At 38.5% G+C, this 16,283-nt stretch overlaps 1 protein-coding gene across 16 annotated transcripts in view; it reads right to left on the reverse strand.

Moving 5' to 3' along the window:
• The window catches only part of APP (amyloid beta precursor protein), a 254,693-nt gene that overhangs the window by 23,121 nt on the left and 215,289 nt on the right, over positions 1 to 16,283 (reverse strand). For all 16 annotated transcript variants that reach the window (XM_058296133.2, XM_058296135.2, XM_058296132.2 and 13 more), the window contains one exon: positions 3,640 to 3,861. In XM_058296133.2, coding sequence (XP_058152116.1) covers positions 3,640 to 3,861 — 222 coding nt within the window. The remainder of the gene's footprint in view (positions 1 to 3,639; positions 3,862 to 16,283) is intronic.

The raw sequence follows: 16,283 nt of genomic DNA on the forward strand, positions 1-16,283 counted from the left end.
TTTTGTGTATGTGTGTGTATGTCTGTGTATAAATACACAGAACTTTTGCAAAATTTTTAATATTCCTTAATTTTCTAAGAACATGGCACTGGGTAAATAAAGAGAAGAGCGTTTCATTCAGTGCATTACAAGAGTTATTTACTATTCTGGGAAATCATGTTCCTGATGTTGCTCCTGCACATAGAAACTAAATTGCTAAAACCATCCCTCTGTGTCAGTCTGCATCTGAATTTGTCCTATCCACACAGGGCAAACACCCCGATGCCACTGTTTCCACTAGAAGTTGGGCCTGAGCACTTAATATATTGAAATGCACATTGCAAACTACATCCATTATACTGATTTCCCACCCCCAAACTTGTTCAATTTTAATGGAAGATTGTTAAGGAAGCTTTTCAAAATATCTGTTAGAAAAAGGATATTGGGCCTAACAGCACTGAGAACCACAAGTCAAGACTTTGAAGTCTTAGTACTATTGCCTCCCAATAATTTTATGCAGGAGTTTGTTGTTTATCATGAACAGAACTTTAACAAGAATAATACCAGCTCTTTTGAGGCAGCCTAGGCGATGTAACAGCGGCACCTTGGCATCTTGGTTAAGGACCCGGAGGTACTAATTAAGGTCTCTGCCCAACTGTGCATCTTGGCAATAACCAAGGCCCCCGGGCCCAAGAGCCGATGCTACAGTATTTGGCATTTAGGAAGTTAAGCCCAATGACCACTCTCAGAGCCCACTTCTAAGGAGAGGCATCGCTGTGGCTCTGGGCTATCTCCAAGCTATTTTGTTCTTGGCCTTCCAAAAACCCATCGCTTTGGGGAAACCTAGCAGTTAATCCAATCTTCTTCGTTTATTTGGCAAGGGAGGAAAAAATACTCCCAGCTTTTATTGATGCCTCTTAACTTGGACAGAAACTGTATTATTTCTTATTTGATTTGGGGAATTAGTAAGGAAACACCTTACTAAGGATACCAGGTAAACAATAGATATCCTGAGGATGGCATCAGGGTTAAGTAGCAAACTCTGGAGTTGATGAAGCTGCTTAAATAGTTCCTTCCTTCTTCCCCCCTAAACAAAATGGACCATTTTCTTTGGCTTCTAGTTAAAAAAGTTAATATAAGCAGAATGAACAACAGAATACATACAATTTTTAGTGGAGGATGAATATATGCACATGAATATCTATAAATTCAAGATAAGCACAGGGAGCATATAAAAGCAGATTTATTTATTTAACCTTGTTTTATTTATACTACCAGTGTGATAAACCCAAAGTTAAATCTATCTCATTTAAGATACCAAGGAAATACGGAGGTTGCTATTTCACATAAAGCAGTTAAGCCATCAAGAGTGTAAGAAAATAAAGGATGATTTGAAATTCCTTTTGGGCTAAACATAATGATTTTTTTTTTTTAAGGAGGTACTGGGGGTAGAACTGAGGACCCTGTGCATGGGAAGCAGGCGCTCAACCACTTGAGCTACATCTATTCCCTATACATAATGTTTTGATGTTCTGTATTGTGCTATGTGGCACCAAGCTCATTGCATCTCACCATACCATATTCATTAAATTTGCTGAATTGGTTTTCAGATGGGTTATAATACAAGGCCTTGAGTATCTGTTATCTTTCTTAGACTCTGTACAGTACACAATATTTAAGGGAAATACCAGGCATAACAACCGTACATAGTATCTCTTTAAATGAATTTCATTCTGATGCTCAATTACCTTGGCTTTTAATTTGTAAATGTTTTCCATAAACTTCATAGTAAATAAATGAGATTTTCTAGATTCTAATATTTGAAAGTATGTGTACATGTGTGCTCATAAAAACGACTTAAGAAAGCTTTGAAGTATATTTTGTCCTCCTTTTCCAAAATCAACCAATAAGGGAAAATGTTAAATTGGAGCATTTTAACACGTAGAACTTACACATTTGGAAAGCCAAGTAAAAATGTCTAAAATTATGAGAAATTGGTATAAAATTCTTTAAAAATTATAACTTTAGAATCAAATTATAGATAAAAAAGTTTTCATAGCCAAGAGTAACTTTTAATAAAAAAGAGACAATCTAGATAATTAAAATTTTCACAACAATTAAACATAAATGACAAAGCAAATATTTACTTATCTTTTTGTTATATAGAGCATTATGGATGACAATTTTCTACCAAAGAAGGTTGTTACACTTGAGATATGTTACCCATTTCCCCCTCAATTAAGCAACCCAATGTTCTAAAGGAAAAGGATAAAGTCTAGTTGTGTATTCAATTTACACAAATGAGATTGAACATTTTTCACAAAAAATTCATTAGACTGAATGAGGACTTTAAATGGCCACAATATATCTACCGCCTATACAAGATGATAATGTAATTTAATATGGGAAGTTACCCAGTTCTTTATAACTGTTTTTGACATTTTTTCCTCTGTATGAGTAAGAATTATTTCCATAAACTGTAGACTTAATCACTTTTGCATCAAAAATAACATTGCTGTTCATATTTGATGGAATTACTAAGAAGAACCCTTTTCAAATTGAGGAAACAAATTTGGGGTGATTACTCACATTATGAAAATGATCTAAATAAAGATTATCTGTGGTTCTTTTAAAAGGAATTAAAAAAAGCTTATCCAGTATACTGAAGTTCAAATACTGGATTGGATTTAGTCTGAAGAGAGCATTGATTACATTTGATGAGGTATTCATATTACAAATATAAAGCCACCATCGAAGTCTGATATTTGAAGAAGGAAATCTAAGGTAAAATCCTACTATGTTCTTGAAAAACATATCATTAGCATCTAGAAATAGTCTGTAATTTTATTAATATATTTCTAAAAATGTAAAAAATGATGTGGAATTCTAATAAACCAAAAAACTAAAAGATGCTTTCTCCTAAATTATTTGAAAGAAACTCCTGTGAAAGAAAATACAACATTCATTACGGTAATTATTTGTTGATAAGAGAAAATGCTATGTCTTTGAACCATCATAGGAAAATACATTAAAAGTAATGTGCTTCTTAATTTGACTGCTGCCTTAAATTTAACTTTCTAAATATAAAATGGCTTAAATTTTATTTCACAATTACATTTTCTTTAGAAGTGGTTCTCCAGCTTTGCTTTTAACATTTAATCCCATCTGAAATTTAATTAAGAATAAAGAGCCAGAAGAGACTATTTTGGTGCCTTTCAAATCTTTATTTATGCAGGTCTCACTAAACTTTTCTCCTTGCTTGGTGAACTATGAATTCTATACTCTCATCACCATCCTGAAGGAATCATTAATATATCCTGTCTATTTTCTTTGAAGGTGGGCATTCTTGGCTGCGGTCTTTAAAAAGTTGAATATTGCGGCAGCATTCCAGAAACAAAAAAGTACCTCTTGATAAGAAAGTATTTTTAAAAATTGTATCAGAAGTCATCACTCAAAACATTAGATATCAGGTATTCTATCTATCTATCTACCTATCTATCTATTTATCTATCTATCTATCTATCTATCTATCTGTCTGTCTGTCTGTCTGTCTGTCTGTCTGTCTGTCTGTCTGTCTGTCTATCTACCTACCTACCTACCAACCTACCTGTCTACATGTTTATATACCAGAATGCTCTTCTCCCCACCCAGGATGCTTACCTTCGTTTTCTGTATTGGCAGGTACAGAGTCCACCCCAAAAGGATGCCAGGGCTGGAGATCATCTAGGCTGAACTCTCCATTCACGGGAAGAAGCTCCACGGTGGTTTTCGTTTCAGTCAAAGATGGCATGAGAGCATCATTTCCATAACTGATTCTTGGTTCACTGATCATGTTGGCCAGGACATCATCGGAGTAGTTTTGTTCTTTCTGAAGCAGCTCATCTGAACAACACAAAAAACATCTCTTTTGTGAGTAACAGTGACAGTCACCATTTACTGTCCGCTAGCCTCTGTTTAACTGCTTTACAAGCATAATCTCATTTAGAGCCATGACTTGGATTCGACTATCAACTCCATTTTTTTTTTTTAAGTTTTGCCAAGTCACAGATGCCAAGTGGCAATGGGATTTGAAATTGGAGAATGACTCCAGTGGAGTAGAACCTCGTGATTTTGGTGTGGTATCTGAGGCTGAAGGACAAACCCAGCAAATCCCCCGTCTGTCCTTGAGCAGTGGGAAGGACAAGATACACATAACCACCTGCTCCATTGTTTTTTTAAGGGGTTACCAGGGATTGAACCCAGGACCTTGTACATGGGAAGCAAGTGCTCAACCACTTGAGCTACATTCGCTCCCCAGTCTGCCTCAGTTCTGAAGCTTTCTCATTGCTTGGCCTTGAAGAAATATGCCTTCCCCTAATGTTCATTTGGCACTGCATGAGCTACATTCTGAGGCAACAAAATATCCATTTCCTTGCTTTCCAGATGCAGCCCTGTAGAAGTGCTCTGCAAGCCTCTCCTCTGGAACAAATGTCCCTGGCTCCCAATCTTCTCATGTGGCCTGATACCAGATATCCTGCCTTTCTCCCTGCTGCTTTTCCTCTCTAAAAAAGCATTACTGGCATTCTTACAATTAAAAACTGACTAAATTAAAATCAACTTTATGAAACATACTTGATTTATCTAAAGTTCTTATAGTCTAGTAAAAGAAATCCCAAACCATTAATTTTATAACCAAATGCATATTTGCTGGAAAAAAAAAAAAAAGCTTAGAAAATAATGCCGTATCAAGTATAATTACTGCTTTAAGAAATGACCCAAGGATATCACAAGATTTGTACAAGTCCTATTCTGCTGTCAAAGACTGATCAGGTTTTCAGGGTGTCATTTTAGTCAGAGACCCAAGGATAGCATATGTGCTATTAACTGTAATATTTGATTATCAGAAGATTTCATTTCTTAATGATAAACATCAACTGTTTATGCTATTCTATTTCTCAAACCAATCATAGGTTAGTATTACTGTTGTGGAAAACAAAGAAAGTAAAATCAGAATTTAAATCTGATAAAAAAATTTTTACTATCATTCTTCAACTTCTCTGAAAATTAACAGAGAAAGTATCTCGAAAATTAAAATTCTGATCAAACAGATCCATTAAAACTATTTGATAGAATAGCACTAAAGCAAGAGATTAATATTCTTCCATGGAGTCAGTTTCAGTGCAAGATATTATTTTAAATGATGGAATTTCATGCAAATCTGTCCTTCTGAAGTCCAATTTGAGTTATAATATAAATCTACTTGCTGTGGCACCATTCAAAAATTCAGTGTTTGATGCTTGCTATGACCTTTACCATACAGATAAAAGGCTCCCATTAGATTTCTTCCAACTTTTTCATGTCTTATAGTTATGAGTAATGGCTAATAACTTAGTCAATGTCTGATTTAATAAATTAAACGGGCATTTATTTTATATAAATCTTATGCTTGTGACTGCTAAATACTTAACTAGATTACAGAGACAAGAATCTTGATATAACACTGTTTATTATTTTTTTAAATGGTCAAAAACCTTATATTTAGAATTAGCCAGCTGGACTCAGTTTAGAAGGCCCCAATTTTGCTGGCAACATCCAAATCAACACAGTCAGAAGCCAGTTAAACACATGCCTCTTCTCTCCATCACGTTGGTGACCTTGGCCACGTCAATGTCATAGAGCTTCTTCTCAGCCTGCTTGTTCTGGGGCTTGTTGGCCTTGACATCCATAATGAACTGAAGTGTATTGTTGTCTTCCTTCTCCTTCATGGCTGAATACAGTGGTTGGGGCAACTTGATGAAGCATAGAGGTCAAGCTCGTTTCTCCTGGGAGTGCTCCTCTGAGGATATTTCGGCTGACTTCAGAGATGCAGCACCTTGGGCTGCTGGAAGGTGGGTGACCTGCAGCTCTTTTCTTTGTGGCTGTTGACGCCTTTCAGTGCTGCCTTCTTGGCTTTCAAAGTCTTTGCTTTGACTTCAGTTTTGGCAGAGGCAGGGGCTTCTTTTTTCATTTCGGACACCTTCTTTATGACAAACTCAACAGCACACTTGCTCTTGTTTTCTAATCTCTTCGTCCTTGTCATTTTTCCCTTTGTATCTCTTTGCATCTTTCAAGACAATTCTCCCCTTGGAAGTCCCACCCACTCTTGAAATCCCCAGGAACTCCTACATTTGGATGAATATGCTATCTATTTCCCTAGCTCTGACTTTCCCTTTGACTCTAGATGATTTATCTTCTAATAGTTTGCTGGATCCATCAACCTAGATATTCCTCCTTATCCACAAAGTGAGCACGTACAAAGCTGTACTTAGTGCCCCTTGTTATCCCTCCTTGTGCCTTCTTGTTTTGTTGTCACAGCAGCACCATTCTCCTGGTCATGAGGCTCAAATCTTTAAAACCTGTGACACTCTGGATTTCTGTGTGCCCCATACTCATACTATTGACGACTCCTTTTTAATACAGTTGGGTTTCCCTGGACCATCATTGCTTTTTGCCTGGATAATCTGAGGGCCTCCTCATTGCTCTCCCTACTCTAATTTTTATCATCTTCTGTTCCCCAGATATTATATAGAGGGAAGGCTCTTGCCCTTTTCTGTGGCTCTTGAATTCAGCCCAAATCCCTTTGGCAGACGTTGAAAGGTGCTCTGTGATCAGGGTATACTCCATCTTGGTACCCATGAGGCTCATAGTTCCTTGTGCCTCCGACAGAAGGCTTGGGTCATCCTGGGATCCCTCTGTCTCATATCTGCTTACCTAAGTTCTATGTCCAGCTCAAATGCCACCTCCCCCATGATTTTCCTCTCCACAACTTTATGAAGCATGTAGTATTATCCCTATGGGCCAAGAAACTGAGGTTAGGAGAAATGACCTAAACTGTGCAGGATCACATGGACAATAAATACAAGTCTTGGCTTGTATAACACCAAATTCCACATATTTACCACTACCTGTGGAGTTTCACAGGGAGGAGGTGGTTCATTCTTAGCCACATCACGGGCTTGCTCATTTACAAAGTAAATGTAGAAACCAGGTGGTATATTTTAAACTTAGTTCTGATGCCTTCAGTAATGTCTTCCTCACAACAGAAGGCTTCCTGGCTTGCATGCTAAATCACTACTCGTCCCCTGGCAATGGTTATCACTTTCTTCTCCCAAACAGCCATTTCCAAGACACAGGCAGGAGGAGGATTCTATACCCATTTTGACTCCTGGTGGTGAAAAGGAAGGATGTAGGGAATTGTCACAGGGGGGAAATATTACATCTGTACTTCATGGAATATTCAGGGCACTCCAGGTGAAGGTACACAGAGACAACTCTTTCTCTCTTTCATTTCTTAGGTGTTGGCAGAAAATTTCCATGAAAATGGCTGCCAGAATGTTAATTCCTAAGGTGGTTTGGCTGGTTTCTTTTTTAAGATGGTACCAACGATTAAATGCAGGACCTCATATATGGGAAGCAGGTGCCCAACTGCTTGAGCTACATCTGCTTCCCTGTCCTGGCTGGTTTCTTATATCCATTTTCAGAAAATGAAGGTGAGAAAATGAAACCTCCAGGAAATGTCGCATGTTTTGCAGAGGGAAAGGGAATTGTACAAAATAGCAGAAATCCATGTTCCTAGCTCAAGTTATCACAGGAAATTTAGAAATAACCACCCCTAGTTATCTGGTTTGGAACAATGAAGTCAGAGTGTGGCTTTAGGGGAATGAAAAACGAGGGTAGAATGATGGGTTACCATTAGCCAGAGTAGGATTCAATTTTGTGATCATAAAATGACTAAGGTGGCCAGCTACCTCTTGACATCAGTAAGGGCTCAAGATTTTACCAACAGCTATCACAATTGGCACTGGACAGTTCCACCTGTGACAAGAATCCAGAGCCAAATATGATGACTTCATTGCTAATTCTGATGGGGTCTTTATCTCTGACTTCCATGGTGAAACTAATCATACAAACACAATTCTTGTACTGTGCTGGTAGCCCTGAAGGATTATCCTTTTATCTGAATTAATTTAATATTTTATTGCAATGCTTTGATGGCATGCATAGGGCATTTCCAAAGCTTTTAAGTATCTACATTTCCCAACTGCCATATTAAACTATGAGACCAGACTAATTTTCTCCCAAGATTTTTTCTAAACACTATGCCAAAATTGCAGTCATTACCTCTGGAGTCAAATATCTTCTTTTGTATACCCGGGCACTTGGCTCTTAGAGTTGAAAGTGGAAATATTTAACTGAAGTCAATAATGACCATGTTTAACTTGTGGTTTAAATAATAATGGAGATGCATAATTTCAAATATTAACCATATATCCAACCCCATTTTCTTGCCTCTTAAAAAACTGTTTTAAGGATGTATTATATATTAAGGCAAATCAGGAAAGAAGAAACCCATCACTTAGCGATCACAGAAAATATACGAATTATTTTGAAGGAAACAGCATCAAAAGATACCTAGTAGTGACTTCATCTTTAAATGGCTGGTATATTTTAATCTGCAGAAAAACAGAATTCCATGGCAGTTCATTTTGAGAGAAATGGCATCATAAAGATTGCTGAATGGTAAACAGATAAATTCCAGATAATTGTGCTACTAATCTTTTTAATTATTAATCTACCACAAGAACTCCTTTAAAAAACTTAACTGACATTTTCAACAGTTTAGGTTTTTCAAGAAAATCAGTGTTTATAGACATTAGATCAATTTTATTTTACATGGTTCAGTTATAATTACTCAACTGTCTCTTCCACTTGTGAAACATATTTGGGGTGGGTAGGGAAATTTTCTTCATATCAAGGAAGTGCAAGCTCAGTCTTTCACCTGTAAAATCTGACCATTAGAGGTCTGGTTTGGAAGTCTTTTGAGTGTGTGAGCTTCCCCAGCCTTGCTGGCTTTTCTACAGCTGAGGATCTAACCTGCATTGCTATAGTTATTTTTTTTTCAATTTTCTGATTCTTCTGGTTCCTGGTAGGGAAAGAGATACCTACTGTAGCCTCTCGCCCAGACGGAAATTTCCTTTCAACCTCATCTAACAAGGGATTCTCATATGAGCAGTTCTCATCTTTTAAATAAATATTTACTTATGCATCCGTCTGAAAGGACGGAATTATACCCATACACAGTGTGCACTCTCCGCTGCCCGATGGCTGCACTGAAGTATTACAGAAGGGAATGTAATTTTTTCCCCACCAAGAAGCTCCACTATAAATCAGCTGTCAACCACTCTAGGCATTTTGCCCACTCCAGGCTTGTGAGATCAGATTTAATTTTCTAGCCACAGTTCTGTGCATGTCTGATTCATGGCTCAGCATAAAAATGCCACGTTGTTTATTATACTGAACGTCACCATGGCCTTTCTCCAGCCATAAAATCAGGGGAGGTTGGACTACAAAGTCTCTGCAGGTCCTTCACTTTAAATCCTCTGATCTATAGCCTTGCTACCTGGGCATCCCTTGGGAATAAGATTATGTGGGTTAACGATCCCTAGGTGAGGCTCTGCTCTCCACCACACTGTCCACTGCCGGTGTTTGGCTCGATCACAGTTAAATTTATTCAAAAGCACCACTATACAATGGCCTCGGTTCCTCCTTTCATAAAAGATAATACATGCCCCGAAACAAAAAAGGTAAGAAGGATGAGCATGGGCAACAAACAATATTGCCAGAGGAAACGTCACTCCAACATACCTTTAAGTCATGTCCTTAGAACCCACTATAGCTTTTACCTGGAATCTTTCAGTCACTGTAACATCTCCAACCCGAAAGCCAGAGGAAAGGGAAGACGGGATATGAACCTTCTTTACTCAGCCATTTGTCAGGCAGGCAATTGCATACCAGCCCGAGCAGGAAAAGTGTTCAGGAAACAGGTGAGTTGTTCAGACTCAGAGAAAATGAATGTACTTACAAGGGTGGAGGTACCATGGACATGTGTTACCATTGTGCTCTTGCCAGAAAAAAGTAGCCACCCCGGGGAAGTGGATGTCACTCAATCGACTGGGCTCTCGTCTACCATAGGGGAGGTCCTGGGTTCGCTTCCCAGGGCTTCCTTGTGAAGCAAGCTGGCCTGCGCCGGCGGAGAGCTGACGGCCTGTGCCCATGGAGAGCTGGCGCAGCAAGATGATGCAACAAAGGGAGAGAAGCAGACACCACAGAAGAACGCGCAGTGAATGGACACAGAGAGCAGACAGCAAGCAAGCAGCAAGCGGGGGGGGGGGTGGATAAAGAAATAAAATAAATCTTTAAAAAATAAAAAGTAGCGATCTCCTACTGAAGAAGCTTTTAGCACCAGCCCTAGCAGCTGGGTGAATTTACTTCTAGGCATGGACTTAACCTATAGTTCAATGGATGAGAGGCTCTTTGGAATGCTAATTTGGAGAAAATGTATGTGTTCCTCAAAGGATTATTGTAATGATTGGGAAATTTTGATAAGTTTATGCCTCATGTTATAACCACACTGTGACAAAATTGTACTATGCTCTCACCTCTTGATGGCATGAGATCAAATGCACTGATAATACCTTCCATTTCTGTAGCCTTTTTATATCCATCCACTTGTCTGATACTTATGACTGGATCAATGCCCCCATATATGGTAGAGTAATTCAACACCCATCCTGAAAAGTATATTTACAACTAGCAAGTGGCAGAAATGGGATCTGCACCCAATTATGCCAATTTCCAGTGTAACCTTCTTACCATTCCATGAAAAATTCCGCTTTATGGAGGAGATGGCTTTTCAAACCTTGAATGAATACTGTAGATGTATTAACCCATCTGCTATCGCAGGCATCCTGTCTGGCATACATTATTTCTGACGGATTTGGAAAGGGGATGAATTCAATGGTAGTGTTCCCCGCCCCCTCCATATAAACAGGTTAGAGCTATAGTCCAAGGTTACAGAACTGAAAGCAAGGTTGGCTGGTTCCCAGATCCACAACTACGCAATGCTCCCTCCTTTCTAGTGAGGCTGTACCTGCCATTTCCCTTTTGAATGTCCATCTTCAATAACAGCTGATCTCTCTGACAATCCAACTCCCACTTCTTTAGAGTCCCACTTTCTCTGGCATGGATACGACAGCTAAATGAACCGCCATTAAGTTTCACTGACTCCAAGTCAAAATTTAAACTAATTTAGACATCTTTTTTATTTTGACTTCTTTAAATGCTTGAACAGTGTGAGTCTGTATACCTAATTGCTCCACTTATCCCTCTGCATCCACAGTGTAGTGAGAGGACAGCCCAATGCCGTGGGTGAAATGGTCCTGTAGGATGCAGCTATTTTCCAACTTGGGAAAAAATTTATAAAGATATTATCACAAAGTAATGCTGCCCCACAAATCTAGTTTTTATCTCTGACCTCCAGAAAATTGGGTCATCCATTTTATTTTTAGCCACATGATCAATCTTGGAAATCTTTCAGAGTGAAAATTCAAACTCCATGTCTCAATCTGGATATATTTTTTTTTAGTAATTTCTTGGCCACAGATTTTAAATGGGCCATCCTTTATCCACTTAAGGCAACAAAACTGTCTCTTGAGGGGACATGAATAAGCTGCACGTTCACTTGTGAGAAAAAGCCTTATTACAAGTGATAGTGATAGTTCCCTGAAATGTGTCTCGTTTAAGACTGAGGGTACAGAAGAAATAACTGTGGATTTAAGACAAATTTCCTTTTGGTTTTCAAACACTGCAGACAAAACAATCTTGATTAGCCAATGGAATCGGTAAGAAATCAAGATAAAAATCAGTCCGGCTCTGCTCTCTGGCATCTAAAAACAGATGAAAGGGTTCTTTCTTCATTTGTTTATTTGTGCAACCTGTTCCAAAATCCTCATCTCATTTCCAACTACATCAGGAATCTTGGTCTTGCCTGGACAGTCAGGAATCTAACACTTATTGCATCACATGCTGGGGGGAAAACCTACAGTATTAGACTAGTTGAGATATATATGCTTTTATGACCGATTTAAGGATTTCCAAGGTAATTTTTATTATATGAAATTCTTACTGTTTATCAGTCTTTAACAACTTAACCCCTGCAGCATAAGCTGTGATTTTACTGTAATTCCTCCTTTTTTAAAAAAATTAATCAGTTGGTACTGTCTCATTATAAAAGTAATACATGCGTAATGTAAAAAAATGCTGAAAACAAAACAAAAAAAAGGTGAAATAACTAAGATACTTGCGATCCCACTAGAGATAACCAAGAGCAAAGCTTTATTTTTAAAAATGGTCTTATCCTCCTTTACAGAATTGATTATTTCGTCTCTTCCCCATCATTATTTTATTATCTGATTTTTACGACTATGGTCAAGGAGAACAAATTTTGCGAGGTTACTGAGGCATGCTGAAGACCACTGGGTTTAAGGACACAGAAATGGAATATCAGGATGATGACTTGTTTCTTGTTTCATTATACAATACTTATATTTCAATTTTCTGGTAGGTTGTTCTGCATAATTGGAACATTTTGTTTGTTTTATTCTAAGTAAGTTCTTACGTATTGAGTAGATTGGAAAAATGAAAACTGAGGCTTGCTGCATCTGGGAAAGCATCACATTTCATTTTAAAAACTGCTAATGAATTTAGTATGGACAAGAAAGCAAAATGACGAAGATTACTTTTTAAATATTCAAATGATAATTGTACTGTTCTTGCATACATTATTATAAAGATAAAGTCAATCTGATGACTGTATGCAATCTGAGCTAATACTCTCCTGTAGGTTTGGGTGGTGTTGGGATGTTATGGGGTCAAGCCACAGCACCCTTCTTCTCTGCCTGTAGTCTGAACTAATGAAGAGAGAGCAGGTAGAGATTAAAATTTTTATTTCTGGACAAAGGCCAGGCTCTTAGGAGTCCAAATGATACTTTTAAAATTTTTTATTTTTTTTGTGAATGCACCACAGACGCACATGGCATGTAAGCTGAGCGTGGAGTGGATTTCAGCCCCCATTTGTATCCTCAGCTGCGCTAGAGAAGAGGAATGCTGAGCGAAGCACTCCTACAGGGCTGCCCCTGACAGCTGTGCAGGCCGAAGATGACAACCCTAACACTGAATGAAGCCACGACAGGTGTGTTCTATTCAACCTGCACAACTGTCAGCAGTGGTCCTGTCTGACCAACACCATCTTCCAAATTCATGAAAGAAATTTTTCTTGCCCTGGTAAGAGAAAACCCAGAGGCTGACCAAAGGAAATCAAACAAATGGAAAACAATGTGCCCTAGAAATCATTCACTGCTTTGCTGTGAAGGAAGTACATTTTAATGGCTCCATATCTGATAAATGCTTGATTGATAGAATTGTAAGATGTCAAGGACTGGTTTGGTTGGCTGTTCAGCCCAGGGCAAAAAGGAAGAATTTTTAGCATTATGCATAGTTAATTCTACTTTAAGAGCCTAAAAGAATTATGCTGATAATGATAAGAACAACAGGTCAATGTGGCTAAGATCAACACAAATATATCATCACAATGGAGAGTGACCTCCAAGTTCCTACAGACAGCCCGCTATCTTTGTATACATGATAGCTTATTTGAAACTTGTATACATGATAGCTTATTTGAAACGTTCCTTATGCAGATAAAACATTTAAAAACCAATCCCTCTATACTATATACTGGTCTATTTCTTTAAAAGACAACACTCACTCTCTGGTGAACATGACTAGCTACGGCAATGACCCTTCCTCTTCTTCTACATTAGCTTATCATGAGTCCCTTTAACACTATTTGGGAAACCAGGCCAGGTAATGGAAATTGCTTGACATTTGGGTCTAGGAGATGAATGGATGGAAAGTGTGCATCTTCAGGAAAGTGTAAATAATGCAGGGGTGTGGGAGAAGCTGAAAGGATTCACAGTTAGACAAATAATCTGGGACCAAGGAAAACCATTTTACCAGACAATGATGATGTGAAATGGTGATGGTATGACAGATGGAAGATCTGCTGTTAAGTTACCTAGTGTCCTGCATGGTGACTGAACCATAAAGCCTGGAGCTAGAAGCTTTGTTTCACTGAATGTGCAGAAAATTATCCCAGCCAGTCACAGCCTTCCATGTGGATGTACGGCTTACGGGCCTCAAATGGGAAATCCCACCCCAGTATCTCCAAACTGTTTTTGATTGTCCACATTTGCCAGTGTCAGCATAAGACCTCATTCAAGAATTCCAGCTCTTTCTTTTCTTTAAAAAATGTTATTTTCACCTCAGAACAGTTAGCTTTTCTCATCACCACCCTGCCTTCAATATCTAGCAAATCAAAGCTAACAAAACAGATTTCATCTCCATTTATGATATACTAAGGAGTAATCAATTTTATCTGAGATTTTTCTTTCCTTCTCAGATTAAAAAAAAAAATGTAGCTACTTTTCTCTAAATATGCAATAGTAAAGCATGCTCTTCTTCAGTAACAGGTGATTAATCCACCTCAGAATTCAGAGCTCTCCAAATTAACTGCCATAGTGCTCCCACCAACCCTTTTTTAAAAGTGTGATTTAAACAGTCTGTATTTGAACACACTTTTAGCTTGAACCCCAATTAAAAATGATTCATGTTACAGTTCATTTTTATACATGTCTTTTCATCTTCCAAGTGCGGTAAACATTAATTAACCCTGGCTAATTAAAACAGCCACGGTTTACAAATTTACTCATTAATCAGACTCAAGCAAATGCAAAGCATTTAAAGTCTTATATAATTTACAACAATTAAACGTGGAAATTAATTTTTTTTGAATGAAGAGGCCATAAACTCAAGACATGCAGTCCTTTGCTAATTTGATAGTGTTTTAGAAAGTTGGACAATATTTCAGATTTTTAGTAGTAAAGGGAAAGAAAAAAGAAAACTGCTCATGTAAGTGAAAATTAACTGCTGATATGAGAAACTTCTCTGGTTATACTGGAGTAGAACACTGTGGTTTCATATGGCGCCCTTTATTCAAAGCTGGAATTATGTCGGCTGGGGAGAAGAATAAGGAAATCTATAATCTTTCCAGTAGTCTAATGAAGCCCCATTAGGCCAAAAATGTCTTCCCTCCTAACACCAGAACATGGGGCGGTGGGGACAGGTGATTCCTTTGTTTCACGGCTCTGCTTCTCTCTCTCATCACGCTTCCACAGGGAACAGTGTCCTCCCTCTTGCCTTTCTGGACTCTCGATGGCTTCAATACCCAAAGATCATGGGAACTTTGGATCCCAGGGAAGGATTCCAAGGAAGTGAAAGGGCCTTAGCTTCAAATAGCTTGTAAATACAGAGGTTGTGTCATTTCCTCTCCAAGGAGCCAGCAGCTGAGCTCTCTCTGGCAGCACAATGGGTGGCAAATGCCTGGTGGGTTTCAGGGTTTACGAACTCCAGGGTGATGAAAACTGTCTCTCATGCCTGACTCAGTTTGATAGACTCAGCAATGAAATTTAATAGAGTTGAGATAATAGAGTAACCTATAAATTTAGCATTTCTACTTCAATTTGGGGTTAGCGTTTGAGAAGTTGGGTCTTGTACCCTAAAGTCCTGTCTACTATGGACACTGGATAGTGGCTGGAATAGGATATTTGCGGCACGAGCTATTTACAGCAACATCCAGTGTATGTATGATCCTGTGGTTTCAGGATAGGAGAACATATGGCCAACAACACCTGGCTGTGGATTTGTCGTGCTAAACTTTGTCATACTACCCAGGCTGTCTGCACCCTTTAATTCTGTGAATGCTAGGCTCTGGTCACTCAGAGACAAAGATAAGGAGATGGATAAAAAACTAGTTTAAAAGCATGTTTTTTAAAAATCCATTAACCCCCTCCATAACATGTACATGCTCTTCATATACCAAAGAGGTCTTGGATTTGACACTCATAAAAGGCAGAGGGCAAAGGATGTCTAAGGAAAACCTGGCTTGGAAGCCTTAGGGTACAGAAGCAGGACCAGTATCTTTCATGGCCTTCCCTAATTTTCTTAGGATAAAGAACCCATATGCAGGAAATGGACCGTGGAGGAGGAATGTCGATGGGGTGCTGGGGCTACTGGGAAGCATGATTTTGTTCCATCTATGCGCCCTGACAAAAGGAAGATCAAAGTTCAGAACGGCTTTCTCTAGGGAATTTGGTTTCCTTCCTTCCTATTTTCTTCTTTTTATGTTTTGGCAGGGTAATAGCTGAAGATAAAGGGGAGGAGTATAAATTACGTAAGGGACACAAGGAATGTGCAGTGATCATTTTTCAGATGTGATTCAGTTTAGGGTTTAAAAGCACATGGCAACCTTGGGGGGCTTTTCATTTTCTTTACTTTCTATGACCATTTTCCCAAGAAACTTCTCAAGTACTTTCCCCTGCTAGCTTCTT

The sequence above is a fragment of the Dasypus novemcinctus genome, chromosome 4, assembly GCF_030445035.2.
Source record: "Dasypus novemcinctus isolate mDasNov1 chromosome 4, mDasNov1.1.hap2, whole genome shotgun sequence".
In the NCBI taxonomy this organism is placed as follows: Eukaryota; Metazoa; Chordata; class Mammalia; order Cingulata; family Dasypodidae; genus Dasypus; species Dasypus novemcinctus.